Source organism: Dendropsophus ebraccatus, chromosome 2, assembly GCF_027789765.1.
Source record: "Dendropsophus ebraccatus isolate aDenEbr1 chromosome 2, aDenEbr1.pat, whole genome shotgun sequence".
NCBI classification, from domain to species: domain Eukaryota; kingdom Metazoa; phylum Chordata; class Amphibia; order Anura; family Hylidae; genus Dendropsophus; species Dendropsophus ebraccatus.
This window is the reverse complement of record NC_091455.1, coordinates 152,178,493-152,198,077: the sequence shown is the minus strand read 5'-3', so window position 1 is coordinate 152,198,077 and position 19,585 is coordinate 152,178,493. Positions and strand designations below refer to the sequence as shown.

General features: G+C 41.8%; 1 protein-coding gene across 1 annotated transcript in view; it reads right to left on the bottom strand.

The window, feature by feature from the left end:
* Positions 1-11,275: 11,275 nt before the first annotated feature.
* IGFBP3 (insulin like growth factor binding protein 3) overlaps positions 11,276-19,585 on the bottom strand; it is a 30,963-nt gene continuing 22,653 nt past the window's right edge. The window contains exon 5 of the mRNA XM_069958546.1: positions 11,276-11,956. Within this exon, the coding sequence (XP_069814647.1) occupies positions 11,831-11,956 (126 nt within the window). The 3' untranslated portion in view covers positions 11,276-11,830. The remainder of the gene's footprint in view (positions 11,957-19,585) is intronic.

Sequence of the window (19,585 nt, the reverse complement as noted above, 5' to 3'; positions counted from 1 at the left end):
CTCTTTAGACTTGTCAAGCAGACCAGTAATCTTTACAAATGCTTTGGAGTATGCTTCTGTAAGGTAAAGCTCTAATTTTGAGTAGTGGCATGGCTTTAGGTTGTCTATGTACTGCCTGCCTGATATCATGATTATTGCACCCCTTAAGCTGGTTTAATTATGATTTCATTACAAGATAGCAGTTTCTTGTTTGTGTACAGGATGGTGGATTTTACCATATACCGTCATGGCCGTAAGCATTGGCCCCCCTGAATTTTTTTTTCAAAAAATAAAGTATTTCTCCCAGAGAATTATTGCAATTACACTTTTTATACACATGTTTATTTCCTTTATGTGTCAAGTAAAGTAGAAAAAAAGTATCATTTCGCACAAATCTCAAAAAATATGATACGAAATTGTTGGCATCTTCAAACTATTACTTGGTTGCACACCCTTTGAAAAAAATAACTGAGATGAATAACTTCCTATAACCATCAACAAGCTTCTTACACTTAAAGGGGTTGTCTATGGTTTCCCATAGAAAGCCTCTCCTTCTCTGGAGAGTTCCTGTCTCGGCCAGAGATGTCAGCAGAGAGCACTGTCAGACTGAAAATAAAATAACATTTCCTGCAGGACATACAGCAGCTAATAAGTATGGGAAGACTGGAGACTTTTTAATAGAAGTAAATTACAAATCTATATAACTTTGTGATTTGAAAGAAAAAGATTTTAGTTGGATAACCTCTTTAACCCTTAGACGACCCTGGGCGTATAGTTACGCTACGGAAGTCTGTCCCCAGACGACCTAGCGCGTAACTGTACGCCCAGAGCATTCCGCGGCTGCAGGGGTTAATGCGACCAAATAAAGTAAAGATGGCTGCTGATTATTTCAGCAGCTATCTTTTGCTTACCTACAGCCACAGAATCGCGTCCCCACGCCATCACGATCGCTGTGATTGGCTGGCAAATTAAGGGCAGCCAATCACAGCGGTTCTGGTGCATTGTGGGCCGATATGACGTTGATAAATCGTGATTGGTGCTGTCGGAGACAGCACCAATCACGGTTGTGCCTGGGTCCGTGTCCCACGTGACCCCCGCCCCCCGATCGCCCGGATTGGCCGTTTGCCGGTAACTGTCCAATCACGGGCAAGGTGGGCAATCTAAAACATTGATCCCTCCCTGCTCACCCTCCTTTTCATCAGGATCGGCGAGCAGAGAGGGTATACGTGAGTCTCGTGTGCCCCGTTGCTGCCTGATGCCCTCAGCATGGAGATCGTGTTAGCAGCACACTCTGTGCTGCTACCACTCCCCCTGCTTGTGATCCACCTCCGCCCCCTCCCTTGTGCCATCCGCCCCCACCTCCTCCCTTGTGCCATCTGCCCCAACCTTTGTGCCATCTGCCCCCACCCCTGTGCCATCTGCCCCCACCCCTTTGCCATCTGCCCCAACCTTTGTGCCATCTGCCCCCCCTGTGCCATCTCTCCCCCTGTGACATCCTCCCCCCTTCATCCTCCATCAGCCTTTCCCCCCCTTCCCCCCGTCATCCTCCTCTCTTCCCCCCCCTGTCATCCTCCTCTCTTCCCCCCTGTCATCCTCCTCTCTTCCCCCCCGTCATCCTTCTCTTTCCCCCCCCTGTCATCCTCCTCTTTCCCCCCCCTGTCACCCTCCTCTTCCCCCCCCCCGTCATCCTCCTCTTCTCCCCCCCCGTCATCTTCCTCTTCTTCCCTGTGCCCTCCCATTGTTTTTGTGCTCCCCCCCATCTGTGCCAGCCTCGTTGGTGGCATAGTGCAGAGTGATCAGCCAGCAGTAACCTCTGTGTGCTGCCTGGCTGATCCTCTGAAATTTCTGACTGTGCAGCAGCAACAGTAATTCTACTGCTGCTCCTGTCTCTCTTGTTCTGATTAGTGACTCATCACTGATCAGCAACAAGTGGGCACAGGTTTTTTTTTTGTAAACAATAAAAAAAAAATTCCCTTTTTTTGTGATTCCCCCTGCGCCGCTCCATGCCGCCCGTGCTGTTGCGTCTGTCGGTGGCATAGTGTGTGCAGGGAGATCCTGCTAGCAGCATCCTCTGTGCTGCTAGCGGTCCCCCTGCCTCTCTTTGCCCCCCCTCAGACCATTCCTCCGCACCGCCCCCTCACCTGCCCACCTCACTTTCCCACCCCTGTGCCAGCCTCTCCCCCCTGAGTCTTTGCCCACTCAGACCGTTCCTCTGCCACCCACCCCCACACCTGCCCACCCCTCTGCCATCCCCCTGTCTCTCTTGTTCTGATCATTGACTAATCACTGATCAGCAACAAGTGGGCACATTTTTTTTTTCATCTGAAAAGTTAAGTGTAAAAAACACACACTACACATAAATAAAGTTTACCGATTTACATAATCCCCCATATCTAAATCTTTAAAAAAAAATGGCCTATCGTCTTTTTTTGGCTGAAGAGGTATATGCTCTTATTGCCTCTGACACCGAAACAGGCAGTGAGAGAGAAGAGGAAGATCCTACTTTCCTTGTTTCGACTTCCTCCTCCTGTTCATCATTTAGCGATGATGAGACCCCAAGGCCCCGAAGGCGACCAAGGCGAACGCCTCGGGCAGCCTCCCCCGATCTCTACCCCAGTGACCCCATCTCCACCCCAGCCCCCCATACAAGTGAGCCCATCTGGACCCCAGCCCCCAATTTTGAGCCACAGATTCCCGATTTTGTGGGACAATCGGGAATCCAATTTGACCCCTCAGGCTTCAATGAAATAGACTTTTTTAAACTCTTTTTCAGTGAAGAACTGATAAGTCTGATGGTCGTGCAAACTAATTTGTACGCCCAGCAGTTTCTGGCTCAGAACCCCGTCTCCTCTTTTTTTAAGGGATCCCACAGCTGGACCCCAGTTGATGCAGCAGAAATGACCACGTTTTGGGGTCTTCTGCTGCACATGGGGCTAGTTAAAAAAACTCTGAATTAGGCAGCAATGGAGTGTGGATATTTTATATAACACTCCAATACACCGGATGGCCATGACAAGGCATTGCTTTGAGGCCATCCTTAAATTCCTGCATTACAACGATAATGCAAGGTGCCCCCCCGGGATGATCCCTCTTACGACCACCTATACAAAATTAGGCCGATCATTGATCTTCTCACGGCCACATTTTCGGAGGTATATATCCCAGGGAAATATATCTACATTGACAAATCCCTTGTCAGCTTCAAGGGGAGAGTCCAATTTCGCCAGTACCTGCCAAGTAAGAGGGCAAGGTACGGCAACAAACTCTACAAACTCTGTGAGAGTACCTCAGGGTACACTCACAGATTTAGAGTTTATGAAGAGAGGAATACCCAAATCCAACCTCCAGAATGTCCCCCCACTCTGGGAGTTAGTGGGAAGCTTGTGTGGGAACTGATGTTCCCACTACTGGATAAAGGTTACCATCTCTACGTGGATAACTTTTATACCAGTCTCCCTCTTTTCAAATCCCTCAGAGCCCGAGCTACTGTAGCTTGCGGCACTGTGAGGAAAAACCGGAGAGGCCTCCCGAGTCACCCTGTGGCAGAAGTACTGCGACGGGGTGTCTTCAAGGCCCATTGTAGCGAATTATTAGTCAAATATAAGAACAAACACGATGTCCTTATTTTGACTACTATCCATAGTCCTGGCACGACCCCTGTCCCTGTCCGCGGTATCACCGCAGTAGCACTGAAACCCGATTGTATTTTGGACTACAATCGGTATATGGGAGGAGTTGATCTTTCAGATGAAGTCCTCAAGCCATATAGTGCTCTGCGAAAAACAAACATCTGGTACAAAAAGTTAGCCGTGCACATGGTCCAAACGGCAATGTACATTGCTTTTGTACTTTACCGTTGTGCCGGCCGCCCTGGGAAATACCTCCAGTTTCAGGAGGCAGTTGTCAAGACCCTGATTTTTTGTGGAGGAGAAGGAGGAGGGCCTAGTACTTCTGCAGCTGCAACTGGAGGTCCCCGTATCGTGCCAGGGCAGCACTTTCCTGGCGAAGTCCCTCACACTGGCAAGAAGGGCAAAAGCAGAAAAAGTGTTGTGTGTGCTACAAAAGAGGGTTTAGAAAGGACACGTGTTATCAGTGTGATACCTGTCCTGATAAACCAGGTCTCTGCATGAAGGAATGCTTCAAGACGTACCATACATCTATGGAGTATTAATTCCCAATCTTCAAAATTCCCTAATTTGTCCTTTCCAATTCGGGTCACTGGCCACTAGAGATGAGCGGACCGTCTGATTTTGGTCGCTCTCTTGTCATGCCTGTGATCCCGGCTGCATAGTTGCGCTCCCGCGAATATGCGGGCAGGATATTCCAGGGAATTCAACATGGATTCCCTGGAATATCCTGGCCGCATTTTCCTGGGAGTGCAACTATGCGGCCGGGATCACAGGCATGACGAGAGAGCGCCGATGCCATCGGACCAGAAGTCCGAACAGTTTGCTTATCTCTACTGGCCACATGTAGGGTTTATTTTTATTTATTTTTTTTATATAGGGGACATAGGGTCCATTTACACTGAAAGATTATCTGCCATAGATTTGAAGCCAAAGCCAGGAATGGATTTGAAAGAGGAGAAATCTCAGGCTTTCCTTTATGACCTGATCTCTGTTTATAGTCTGTTTCCAGCTTTGGAAACAGACTATAAACAGAGATCAGGTCATAAAGGAAAGTCTGAGATTTCTCTTTTCAAATCCATTCCTGGCTTTGGCTTCAAATCTTTGGCAGATAATCTGTCAGATAATATTTCTGTGTAAATAGACCCATACACGGCATAATTAGTGGAGGGCAGACTTTCCATGTCGGCATCACATGCCGATGTGGAAAGTCATACTGGCCTGACAGTTGAGCTTCTATGTTTCAACTGTCAGCCAATGCCGTGCCTATCTCCTAATTTAGACCTCAAAAAAACATGGTGCTAACTCTGGCTCCCAAGGCCCATTGTATTTGCTGGCTTACATTTAGAGCCAAATTTTAAAAAAAAATTTCTAGAAGGGACATACACAGCATAATTAGGGCATGTTCACACTGAGCAAAATCGGGGGAATTCCAAAGCGGAGCTCCACTTGCCTCAGTGTCAAACAGTGTGTGTATGGGAGGGCTCGCACGTCTCCGCTCAAAGAATTTGCATGTCAGTTCTTTGAGTGGAGGCGTGCAAGCCCTCCCATGGACACACTGGTTTACACTGGGGCAGGTGGAATTCTATGGTGGAGACCTCCGCAGTGGAATTCCAACAATTTTGCTCGGTGTGAACGCACCCTTAGGGCCAGTTCACAATGAGTAAACACGGCGTAAATCCCACTGTGCTCAGTGTGCTGCTGTAAGTGAATGAGAGGGCGTGCGCTAGTTTGAGTGGAGAGGACAGGGAGCGGACCAGCGAGCACCCTCTGATTCACTTACAGCAGCACACTGAGCACGGCGGAGAGGTCCGCCACGGCACGGAATAATGCCGTGTTTAGTGAACTGGCCCTTTAGTGGAGGGCAGACTTTCCATGACGGCATCAAATACCGTCGTGAAGAGTCATACTGGCCTTACAGTTGAGCAGTGTGAAAATTGGCATTTCTAACTTTCAACCACTGCAACACATTCAGTCCAGGAAAGTAAATTTTTGAAATGCTCATGCACCCTACACCTCCTTGGGTGGTGTAGTTTCTGTAATGGTGTCCTTTTGCTTGGGCATTTTTCTATTTATTTTCCTGAGAATGTCTGCAACTGTCAGCCAACTCCGTGCAATTTATTTTTCTCTTTTAACCCTACCTATGTACTTGTCACCAGTGAGGTCCGTGTAGCATGAGGGCTCAAAAGGGCATTCCGGCCTCAAAAGGGCACTCTGTCCTTTTGGAGGCTTGTCCTGTGTCCACGTAGTAATGTATGTCCACTTGTGGGGTATTTCCCCCTTTGGCGGAAATTGCTCTGCTCATTCCCCTTCCACCCCACTTTTAACCCCTTGATATAATGAAAGATTCCAGGCTAGACCAACCTTTTAGTCTAAAAAATTTAATTTTTTTAATACTAAAATGGTGGTCTAGCCTAGAATAAGGGGTTAGAAGAAAAAAAATACCCACTAAACATGTAGAGAATTTGCCGCCGAGTATGAAAATACCCCACATGTGGACTTAAAGTGCCAAGCGGGCGCAAGGAAAGCCTCCAAAGGGAAGGAGCACCGTTTTGGAAGCTGGATTTGGCGAGAATGGAGGACGGACACCATGTTGACTTTACAAAGCGCCTGTGCTGTCAAAACTGTGGAAAATACCCACAAGTGACCCCATTATAGAAAGTACATCCCTTAAGGAATCTAACAAGGGGTGTAGTAAGCATATGGACCCCACTGGTGGAAGGCACATAGGTGGAAAAATGTGCTGTGAAAATGAAAAAAATCATTTTTTAATTTTTACAACCCATTGTTCCACATTGTGCCTGCCACCAGTGGGGTCCATATGCTCACTACACCCCTTGTTATGTTGCTTGAGGGGTGTAGTTTCCATAATGGGGTCACTTGTGGGGGGTTTCTACTATTTTGGCAGCACTGGGCCTTTGTAAAGGCAACATGGCCTCCGTCCTGGAATCTGGCCAAATCCAGCTTCCAAAATCCAAACGGCGCTCCTTCCCTTTGGAGGCTTTCCTAGCGCCCACTTGGCATTTCAAGTCCACATGTGGGGTATTTCCGTACTCGTGGGGAATTGCTCTACATGTCTAGCAGGTTTTTTTCTTTTTTAACTCCTTGTGAAAATAAAGAAAAATCGAGGCTAGACTAACTTTTGGGTAAAAATAAAATAATTTTTCATTTTCTTAGCAGATTGTGCCTGCCACCAGTGGGGTCCATATACTCACTACACCCCTTGTTACGTTCCTTGAAGGGTGTAGTTTCCATAATGGGGCCACTTGTGGGGAGTTTCTACTGTTTTGGCAGCACTGGGCCTCCGTCCTCCAATCTGGCCAAATCCAGCTTCCAAAATCCAAACAGCCCCCCTTCCCTTTGGAAGCTCTACTAGCGCCCGCTTGGCACTTTATGTTCACATGTGGGGTATTTCTCTAAACTGCAGAAACAGGGCAATAAATTTTGTGGTGCATTTCTCTGGTAATAGGTTTTCTATTATGAGAGAAATTGGATTACAATATAATTTGTGCACAGAAAATTGAAATTTTCAATTTTCTTACACATTTAGCTTTTATTTCTTTGACTCAACTAGAGTTCAAAATCATTCCCAAAAAGTTTTTTTTAACAGTTTACGGGGTGCAGTTTCTGAAATGGGGCTTTTTTTTTGGGGGGGGGGGGGGGGGGGTTATTATATACAATCCCCTTAAATTCACTTGAAACCTCAACTGGTCACTAACAAAATCTGATTTTGAAATTTTCGCAAAAATTTGGGAAATTGTTGCTAAACTTTTAAGCTTTCTAGTGTTTAAAAAAAATTCAAAGCAAGTTTAAAAAATGCTGCCAACATAAAGTAGACATATTTCCAATGTTATTTACTGTCTAATTTATGTGGTATAACTATTTTCCTTACAGGCAAATTTTCAAACTTTTTCACATTATTGTTATGATTTTTCATAAGTATTCGCTATAAATATCCACTCAAATTTACCAGTAATATAAAGTAGAATATGTCACGAGAAAACTATCTCAGAATCATTAGGATATGTAAAAGCATCTAGACATTATTAATGGATAAAGTGAAACATATCAAATGCTATAGCACTTTTATTGTTCCATCTATGGGGCTGTTTAGTTTAGTTGTTTTTTTTGCACCACAATCTTTAGGTTTTATTAGTATCATATTTGCGTAGATGGGAGATTTGATTGCTTTTTATTTTTCTGATAGAGACAAAAAAAATCCTGCTAACCTGTTTTTTCCTCTTTTCATTTACGCTGTTCACTGTACGGGAAAAAGATTGTTATATCTTAATAGATTGGATAACTGCAGATGCTACGATTGATGCCGTTTAAGACATTGACGGGCAGTAGCATATAATGAAGGGTGCCTTCTCCCAACAGCAATGTTAAAATTTATCTACAGGTGTTTAACCTCTTAGCCTTCTATGTACGGAGGGAGATCGGCTCCCACAGTCACTTCTCTGAACTGTGCGATCGCTTGGCTCTAAGGTAGCAATGGCAACACAGAAGCCAGCTGATGCTTCTAGGTTGTTGGCTTAGTAATGAATCAGGTTCCTACACTCAGAAACCTGATCATATCATCTGTCAGTTTGACAGCTCATATATAACGCATTACATCACAGATCATGGGCTGTACTGTATTATACATATGTGATCACATGGACTTGTCTCCTAATGGGAAAAAAAAGTTAAAAAAAAATAATTCCACACACAAACAATAAAATATAAATAAATAAAAATATACATAATTTCCATTCCCCCATTATAAATGATCTCTTGCAAATAAAATGAACATAGTTGGTATTGAAAAAATGTTTGCATCTCCACCATATTTAACTGTTCTTTTCTTTGTAGGCCTCATTCCATTTTTGGTAAACAGTAGAATTATGTGCTATACCAAAAAGCTCTATTATGGTCTCATCTGCCTGGGAATAGACCGGCGTTCTATAGCCGTATACCACGAGAGCCATTAAAAATTCACACACTAAATACCCTTTGTTGAACCATTGTGTGACATCCAACTATCCTGGTGATTGTAATAACTCCAAGAAAATTTATCAGCCAGTCCCCACACGTGTCCGTAAAAATATAACATGAATTCCTTGTCACAAGTATTAGTAAAGTACCTAAGTTGTGTTAAAGTTTATAAAACTTTGTACGGTGAAACCTTGGATTACTTGTAATCAAATATGCTGGTGTTTGATTGCCTTCTGTCTCTCCTCCAGTACCATCTGCGTCACTGCTCTCTCTCTTATCCCTGAATTAACTCCCTTCAACGCTAGCTGTTCCATGCACCTGGCATTAATACCAGCACCAGCAGGTTTGCAGCCTACTGGGGAGTTGTGTGTGGAGGGAGTGTTGACTGATTAACTACTTCTTTTCAGATAGTGTTCTTTATTGATACAGAACACCTTACCTGCCTCATTTTTGGGTTGTGGAATGAATAGTCTGCATTTCAATTACTTCTTATGGGAAAATTTGTGAGTGTTTTGGGTTACAAGCACATTCCTAGAACAAATTATGTTCCTAATCCAAGGTTTCACTGTTGAACAGCAAACTTGGCAAATACCGCTCTAGGGAGCGGTGGATGGTGGCGCAGCACATTGAGATTATCCTCAGCGCCTCGTGTCCACTAGGGAGCTATCAACAGGTTAGATTTGTCTAACCTGCTGATAGATTCCCATGTAGAGGAATATATACATTAATTTAACGGGGAACTAACTAATTTTAAAGTGCAGCAGAAGGTGGTAGTCTTTACCAGTCATGTAGTGATCAAGAGGTTTTTTCCAATTAATTTTCCATGATTAGATATCATTGACAATAGGCAATAGACTATAAGACAAAAAACTGATGTAATGGAATCCTAGTTTTACACAAGTTCCATGCAAGAAACACCACCTCTCCGCCAAGGGATGTCCAGGGGCGCAGGTCCAAGAAAGGAACGAAAGTGGTCAATTAAAATATTTTATTAAAAATATATTAAAAAGCGACAACGCATTTCTAAACTGGTCTGGTTTCTTTCTCAAGTGGACACGAAACCAGATCGGTTTAGAAACGCGCTGTCTCTTTAATATATACACTACCGTTCAAAAGTTTGGGGTCACATTGAAATGTCCTTATTTTTGAAAGAAACACTGTACTTTTCAATGAAGATAACTTTAAACTAGTCCTAACTTTAAAGAAATACACTCTATACATTGCTAATGTGGTAAATGACTATTCTAGCTGCAAATGTCTGTTTTTTGTCGCAATATCTACATAGGTGTATAGAGGCCCATTTCCAGCAACTATCACTCCAGTGTTCTCATGGTACAATGTGATTTGTACAGGGTAAAAGGGATTCTGAATAAGGAAGGCTATCACTCAATTTTGCAACACCATGCCATACCCAGTGGACAGCGCTTGATTGGAGCCAATTCATCCTACAACAGGACAATGACCCTAAACACACCTCCAAATTGTGCAAGAACTATTTACAGCAGAAGCAGGCAGCTGGTATTCTATCGGTAATGGAGTGGCCAGCGCAGTCACCAGATCTGAACCCCATTGAGCTGTTGTGGGAGCAGCTTGACCGTATGGTATGCCAGAAGTGCCCATCCAACTTGTTGGAGCTGCTTCTAGAAGCATGGGGTGTAATTTCTCCAGATTCTAACAGATTAACAGCTAGAATGCCAAAGGTGTGCAATGCTGTAATTGCTGCAAAAGGAGGAATCTTTGACGAAAGCAAAGTTTGATGTAAAAACAATGTTATTTCAAATACAAATCATTATTTCTAACCTTGTCAATGTATTGACTCTATTTTCTATTCATTTCACTACGTATGGTGGTGAAAGTGTGACTTCATGGAAAACACAAAATTGTTTGGGTGACCCCAAACTTTTGAACGGTAGTGTATTTAATAAAATATTTTGTATACGATCCTGTAAGGATTTACCTGGAGAGAGGCTGCTGTCCTACTACATGTGATTCTGAGAGTTACCTATCATTACTATCTGACCTGATCTATGGAGCGCTGTTTTATTTTCTTACACAAGTTCCAGACAGTCATAATATGGAAGAATTTTGTCATCTAAATTATACTCACAGTATTCAGACCTCCCATGGTTCTTCTGAATTTGAAGTATAATAGGTATCCTGTGGTGACCCAAGTTTGCTTCTGTGGATCGATGGAAAGTCTAAACCTAACAATACTGTGGCTGTTGGTTAACCAGCCTAAAAAGGCTCATGCAGAAAAGCTGTATTAAAGCTCTGCCTTATACAGATCCATTAGCTTGCTATACTAATTGTAATCTATGGTACCCAAAAGTGTGTGTGTGTGTGTATATATAATATATATTTAAAGATACTGAAACACTATCTGTAAGACAGGAAACAGGATATACTCCATGACATGCAGAGTTTTGGAGGTGTATCCCCACAGAAAATATGCAATGGACATTGTATAACGATGTGTAAAATCTTCTGCATAAACTAGAATAAAACAAAACAAGATGTGAAGGTCACAGAAAAAGAGCAGGAAGAGCAATGCGCAGCAGCACAGTAGTCTCCTCACTTGTTCTACTGAGTCCAATCATGTGTTTCTCTGACATAATCAAAAGTTTTATTTAATGACAGGTACTTGAACTATATAGTTCAGTCAGATCCCACTTTACAAAAGAAAAAGGCTTCAAAAGGGTCAAAAAATGTATAATTTATGTTTAAATAACGTTTATATAAAAATATATTAAATACAGACTAATAATATTCATACTATACTTAGACAGACAATAGGAAGTCCTCAATTAAAAAAAAAAAAAAAAAGTTACCCGTGCAGATACATTTCCCAAAAGATCTGCTGCAAGGAGACGAAAAAACCCTTAATGCGGGAGATGTAAAAAAAGACTGCTGCATCTGTTGCAAAAACCAATAATGCTGCAATACTGGATTGGTCACAGGTCTTGAGTGTCTGATAGTCAATAAGAACTCCCTGAATCCATTGTGAAGTGCTTTTTTCACCCCACTTTTTAGGGTCAATAGTGCAGAATAAAATGGAAATTCAGAGCTAAAGCAGCAAGATTCAGTGGCAGGTTTCAGCTGTGATGTCCACAACAGAGTATTGAACCCTGATATAAAGTTTAGTTTGCAGCCTCACGTCAAGTAATTCTTTTTTGCTAAATTTCTTCCATTCATTTTAATAGCTTTTTAAAATCAACCCTTTTTCAACAACAATTGTCCAATCAATTAACTCATTTGCTTTCCAAGTTATAGCAGTTGGCATCACCCTTATTATTCACATCATATCCTGGAAGAGGTTGTCCATATTTATCCACACACCAGCAGTTTCCTCTCTTTCTGCCTTTCGATGGACGACACTGCAATGCAAAAGAGAAAAAAAAAATATATGAAATGACAAATCATATTCACTTCAAACTCAAGATTCTTTCATGTTAAAAATTTAGAAAAACAAGCAGGCATTATACACAGTAGCTAATAATCAGTAAGGTTCCTTTTCACATTGACAGAATAAGGAAAAAAGCCAGAGGTTGACATTTTTAATGGCAACATATTATTTGTGTTTCTTAGGACATTTTCCACCTACAAACCTAAATATTCACCGAATTACGGCCGCAGAAAATTGACATGTCAGTTCTTTGCAGCACCGCGAGAGATCCAAGCCAGAGCTTATACTATGTGTATATGCTTTGGCTGGGATCTCATAGATCATAAGGCAACATATTTATTCATGATTAAGGGGGGGGGGGGTGTTTGGAGTGAAAAACATTAAACTTCAGGAGGACCAATTTCCAAAAACTGAGAGGACCTTGGTGACTGGGACAGTGGCCTGAGAAGTAAAAGTGCACAATAGAAACGGGATATTAAGAGCATCCTAGATCTTGAGGATGACATACCATATGGGAATAAACAGAGTAAAAATAACCAATTTGGTTAACTACAGCTGTTAGGGATGCAATAAATGATAAAAGATATATATAACATATATAAATAAGAGACTTAAAATATTGGTCCCCTTAAAAATAATCTGGGTGTAATGGTGGAGGGGGGCGAGGAAAAGGCCAATCTACCAGATACATTCCTTTCTAATGTATTCACAGAGGAGGATTCTATAACATATAAGATGACATGAATAGGGATGATATAAAATGTTCCCATAAATCTCACCTGCTTAACACAACAATAAGTGAGGCAGCACCTTAAAAAAAACATTAAAATCCATAAATCCTCTGGCCCAGAAGGCATCTATCCCAGAGTTTTACAGGAATTAAGTACTACGTTAGACAGACCCTTATTCCTAATACTTACATTCTATAATGACAGAATTGTTGCACAAAACTAGCACATAGCTAATGTGGTACCAATATTCAAGAAGGGGTTAAAAAGTGATCCTGTAAACTAGAGACCTGTAAGTCTAACATCTATAGTGGGTATTTGAGGGTTTTGTAAGAGATTCTATATCTGGAGTATCTTAATGAAAATAATCTTATAACAGCACATTCCCATAGCTTTACATGCGTTTAAGTGATTGGTTCCCTTTAAGACTAGGAACCCCATGGTGATATTTTCCGAAATATTACCACACCAGAGAGACAGCGGGAGATTAGGGAGGTAAATAAGTGGCTTAAAAGCTGGTGTAGGATAGAGGTCAGCTACGGGCTCTACAGTAGGGACGGGCTTCATGTCAATTGAGGAGGGTGCAGCAGTGGTGGGGGAAAAAAAATTCTTCACTGTATTCACAGAGGAGAATCCTGTAACATGTGTTAGGACTGTGCGCTGGCGCTCCTCGGTTTAGGCTGTGCTGACAAGATGACATGACTAAGGGTCATGTAAGTTCTAGGTTGTCTAGGGGTTAATGTAAGTGAAAAAAATTATAATGTGATTTAAATAATAAAGTACCTTCCCCTAAAAAGTTTGAATCAACCCCCCCTCCTTTTCCCATTTTGTAAATAAATTAACATACACATACGGCAATACCAAATATGTAATTGTGCAAACTATTAAAAGCGACTCTGTACCCACAATCTGACCCCCCCCAACCCGCTTGTACCTTCAGATAGTTGCTTTTAATTCAAGATCTGTCCTGGGGTCCGTTCGGCAGGTGATGCAGTTATTGTCCTTAAAAAACAACTTTTAAGCTTGCAGCCCCGTGGCCGACCGCCAGGGCTTAGAATGTCTATGCATTAGTCTGGCACAACCTCTCTGTCCCTCCTCCTCATGCTGATTGATCCAGGCAGATTGTTTCCTATTCATCACCTGTGAGCTGTGTGAATACTGAACATGGGCTGGATCATTAAGGCACCTGTGCAATGTTCAGACAGGAGAAAATGTTCCAGTGGCATTCCTAATGATGAAGAGGTTGGGGAGGGAGGGACGGAGGGGTGGTGCAAAGTTAGGGCACAGATACTCTAAGCCCCAGCAGTTGGGCATGGGGCTGCAAATTTAAAAGTAGTTTTTTTAGGAAAATAACTGCATCAGCTGCCAAACAGACCCAAGGACAAATCTTGGATTAAAAGCAGCTATCTGAAGGTACAAGTGGTTTGGGGGGATGGGGGTCAGATTGTGGGTACAGAGCCACTTTAAAAATCACATTCATGATCATGAAAAATTATGATAAAAGGTGATCAAAAAGTTGCATGTGCGCAAACGAAAAACTGATAGAAAGTACAGAAAGTACAGATCATAGCGCAAAAAAAACAAAATGTACCTCACAGCCCCATAGACCAATAATTAAAGCATTATAAAAGGATAGTAATAGAGTAATTTTATAGAATTTTTTTTTTTTTTTAAGATTAATTTTTTTAAAAGCCATCAAATAAAATACAAGTTATACAAGTTACATTTCACTGTAATCGTACCAAGGATGTGGAGGAACATATATAACTGAGCGTAAACACAACCCCCCCCCCCCCCAAATAAAAATTGAAAAAATATATATATATTTTTTTTCAATTTCACCACGCATATAATTTCTCTCTGGTTTTGCAGCATATTTTATGCAAAAATTAAGTCTGTCATTGGAAAGTGCAATTAGTGGCACAAAAAAATAAGGGCTCATGTGGGTCTGTAGGTGAAAAAAAATGCAAGTGCTATGGCCTTTTAAGTACGAGGAGGAAAAAACAAAAGGGCAAAAATAAAAAATAGGCCCGGTCCTAGGGTTAGGGTTAAAATCCATAAATCCACGGGCCCAGAAGGCACTCATCCCAGAGTTTTGCAGGAATTAAAAGCTCTGTTAGACAGACCCTTATTCCTAATATTTACAGATTCTACAACAACAAGGATTGTTCCTCAAGACTGGTGCATAGCTAATGTCGTAACAATATTCAAGGGGTCAAAAAAAAGTAATCCTGGAAATTATAGGCCTATTAGTCTAACATCTTATGCGGGTAAAATGTTTGAGAGTTTTGTAAGAGATGCTATACTGGACTAGGTTATTGAAAATCATATAACAGCACCGGCATGTTTTTATGAGGGATCAGTCCTGCCAGACTGATTGGCTTCTATGAGGAGGTCAGTTATTCAGTTATAAACTGGACTTAGGTGAGGCTTTGGACATTGTGTATCTGGACTTTTCAAAAGGCATTTGATACTGTGCCGCATGAAAGGTTGGTCTATAAAATGAGGATGCTGGTACTGGGGAAATATATGTAAATGGTTAACCTCTTAAGGACATAGGACGTACCGGTACGTCCTATGTCCTCACTTGCACTTCAAAGCGGGGCCGCGCGGCGGCCCCGCTTTGAAGTGCCGCGATCCCGGGTGCCGCGTGTAGCCCGGGACCGCCGCTATTAGCGGGCACGGTCTGATCGCCGTGCCCGCTAATTAGCTAATCGGAGGCAGCTGTCAAAGTTGGCAGCTGCCTCCGATTACCGGAGGCAACGTTTCCCTGGTGTCTAGTGGGGGAGATCGCTCCTCCGGGACCTTGTCCCGGAGGAGCGATCTCCGTTACTGATGCCGGCCGGGGACGCGTCCAAGATGAAGCCGTCCTCGGCTCGGCACTCGTTTACTTCCGGCTGCAGCAGCCGAAAGCAAACGAGTGCCGATCTCATGGATCTCTGCAGCATATTCCAAGTGTATATACTAGAAGTCCCCCATGGGGGCTTCTAGTATATGTGTAAAAAAAAAAAAAAAAGTGTTGTTAATAGTAAAAAGCCCCCTCCCCTAATAAAAGTCTGAATCACCCCCCTTTTCCCAGGTTTTAAATAAAAGTAAACAAATAAATAAATAAACAAACATGTTTGCTATCGCCGCGTGTGTAATCGCCCGAACTATTAATCACATTCCTGATCTCGTACGGTAAACGGCGTCAGCGCAAAAAAATCCCAAAGTGCAAAATTGCGCATTTTTGGTCGCATCAAATCCAGAAAAAATGTAATAAAAAGCGATCAAAAAGACGTATATGGGCAATCAAGGTACCGATAGAAAGATCACATCATGGCGCAAAAAATGACACCTCGCACAGCCCCATAGACCAAAGGATAAAAGCGCTATAAGCCTGGGAATGGAGCGATTTTAAGGAACGTATATTGGTTAACAACGGTTTGAATTTTTTACAGGCCATCAGATACAATATAAGTTATACATGTTATATATCGTTTTAATCGTAACGACTTGAGGAACATGCATAACAAGTCAGTTTTACCCCAGGGTGAATGGCGTAAAAACACATTTCCCCCAAATAAAAGAAATGTGTTTTTTTTTTCAATTTCACCACACTTCGAATTTTTTTCTGGTTTCGCAGTGTACTTTATGCAAAAATTCAGCCTGTAATTGCAAAGTACAATTAGTGACGCAAAAAATAAGGGGTCATGTGGGTTTCTAGGTGGAAAAATGCAAGTGCTATGACCTTTTAACCACAAGGAGGAAAAACCGAAAACGTAAAAACGAAAATGGGCCATGTCCTTAAAGGGTTAAAGTGTCACTGTCGTGAATTTTTTTTTTTTGCAGAAATCAATAGTCCAGGCGATTTTAAGAAACTTTGTAATTGGGTTTATTATCCGAAAAATGCATTTTTATCATGAAAAAGCAGTTTGAAGCTCTCCCCCCTGTCTTCATTGTTCTCCTATGGAGAGAGCTAAAGAAAAGACCAAAACAGGACAACAAAGAGTTAATCTACAAATCCCTCACGGGATATCTCCTGTGACAGTCACCAGTGACCTGTCTGAGCTCAGATTACAGCTGTCACCCAGCTCCGTGCCTGTAATCCTCTGTTATCTGCTTTCTGCTGCCGGCTAACTCCCTCCTTCCTCCTCCCCCCTCCCCTCTCCCTAGAGCAGACAGGGTACGACTCCTGCAACAAGTCACAATTTTCAGATTTTTCAGAGTGGATGAAAAAGAGGAAGGAGGGGGGGACCTGGGAGAAGGCTTTTTACATGCAGATAATGGCAGATTTGGCTAATAAACCCAATTACAAAGTTTCTTAAAATCGCCTGGACTATTGATTTCTGCAAAAAAAAAAAAAAAAATACGACAGTGACTCTTTAAGTAACTGGCTGAGTGATAAAAAAACAGGGTAGTCATTAATGGGACATACTCAGATTAGGTCTCCTTTACTATTGGCGTACTGCAGGGGTCAGTATTGGGTCAAATTCTTTTTAATATATTATTAATGACCTTGTAGGAGGGGCTACAGAGTGGAATGTCCATTTTTGCAAGTGACACTAAACTGGGTAAAGTAATCACCACAGAAGAGGATCCTATAATATTACCGAGGGACTTGGAGAAGCTGGAGGCTTGGGCAGAGAAATGGCAAACAACGTTTAATGTGAATTAACAGTTATGCATTTGGACAGCCGAAATACGTACAATTATGTGCTAAAAAGATAAAATATTGGGTAAAACTGCTTCCCAAAAAGACCTTGGGATATTTGCAAACAGTAAACTCAACTTTAGTGATCAATGCCAAGCAGCCGCTGCCAAGGCTAATAAAATCATGGGACACACCAAAAGAAGCATAGACACTTTATAAATCACTGGTCAGACCACATATGGAATACTATGTATAGTTTTGGGCACCAGTATATAAGAAGGACATGACTGAACTGGTTATCACACTTTGGGCTATTTTGTTTAGAAAAAAGACGTTTTAGGGGTGATCTGATCACAATGAACAAATATATGAATGGACAGTACAGAGATCTTTGTAGCAATCTTTTTACACTTGTAACCATGACAAGAGGGCATCCTCTACGTCTAGAGGAAAGAAGATTTCCCCATCAGCACAGACGCAGATTTTTTTTTAATGTTAGAGCAGTGATACTATGGAACTCTTTGCCACATGTTGCTTTCATGGCTGATTCATTAAATTAATTTAAGAGAGGAAGCTTTTCTTGAAAAAATTACGGGCATTTCTTGAATAAAAGTTATGAGCATTAGGATTTATTCTGATTACTACTTGAAGTCTGAAAGGAATTTTTCTCCCTGTGATGGGGCAAATGGCATTTGCCTCATAAGGGATTTTGCCTTCCTTTGGATCAACACAGTAGGGTATATGTAGGTTGAAATTGATGTACTTTTTTTTTTTTTTTTTTCCCCAATCAAATTTACTGTGTTACTATGAAAGACACCAGAGGCTACCACCAGACTCCCCTGACTTATAATGGGGTCATGCTACACCACTCTGTCAAATCTATCATGTAGATATGCAGATCAGTTTCTAGCCTCAGTCTCCAGCCTCTCCAGTGCTGGATCGCTGCTCCGGGATATCTAGCAGCACCGATGTCATGATCTGGATGATGGACTGGCCACTCAGCAAGTCAGTGACAGGGGCAGGATGCCGCTGCAGTCACTGACTACATAAACCTGCAATCCATCAGCTGGGACAGGCATTCTATGGCGGTGGTCCAAAATGCCTTTCGGCAGGCGTCGCGGAGTCAGGCGGCACATCGCACGGGGAGAGGTAAGCAATCCTAAATTGACATTTCCTCCCCTGCAGACGGTCAGAATTTTGCCATGCTAATTTTAATTTTTGAGTTTTGTGTGAACAAACACACTAGTTTTTCCATCTACAGGGCCATGTAAGGGCTTTTTCTTTTTTTTTTCCCCAGGAGCAAATGTCATAAGATGTATGAAACCACCAATTTATAAGGTAAAATAATAAAAAAAAATGTAATTTCGCAAATTGTTTTACACAATGTACTTTTTGGTTAAACTGACATGTATGCGGACTGACCTACAAAATAAAGATAACACTAACCATGTTAAAATGTTAAGTTTTTCTAACATAGAAGTATAACCTTTTCATTTTTACACCTATGGGGCTGTTTAGGGGCTCATGTTTTGTGTCATAAACTATAGTTTTTATTGGTATCATATTATTGTAGAAGTGAGCTTTTGGTCGTTATATATATATATTTTTTTTTATTTGTCATTTTTTTTTCGACATATGTGACACACACACAAAAAAAAAAAAAGCAATCCTGACTTTTTTTCCTATTTTCTTGTATGCTGGGGATGCGGGAATAATATCGTAATAGATTGGACAATTGCGCATGCAACGATGTCAAAATAAATACATAAATATAAATGTGTTTGCAAAACATTTATGTATGTATTGATGTATACATAACAGGCTGACTGTCAGGCTTATTATTGACCCCACTATGAACTCAAATCAGGGGTCAGGTGTATCCTCTGTATGTCAGATCCAGCAGGGTTGTGACTTCGAAGTTCTCTTCATTGTACAATAGGAAAGGCATACCGTAATGCGTCAAAGCCTAGGCTGTCATGCCGTTACAGCATGGGTGGTTAAGAGGTTAAGCAACCATGTTTCAGGACAGGTTTACTACTGTAACTACTGTAAATAGTACAGCATGTATGAACAAAATACTTCTGGCACTCCTAGGCGTAACAAACATATTTTAAATAGCAATGATTTCATTACATTTATTGCCAAGATTTTTTGTCAAGAGGAAAATAGTACATATTGTCCATGCTGACTAAGTAAACCTATATACCAAGGTTAGTTGCCAAGCATGCAGCCAAAAAGG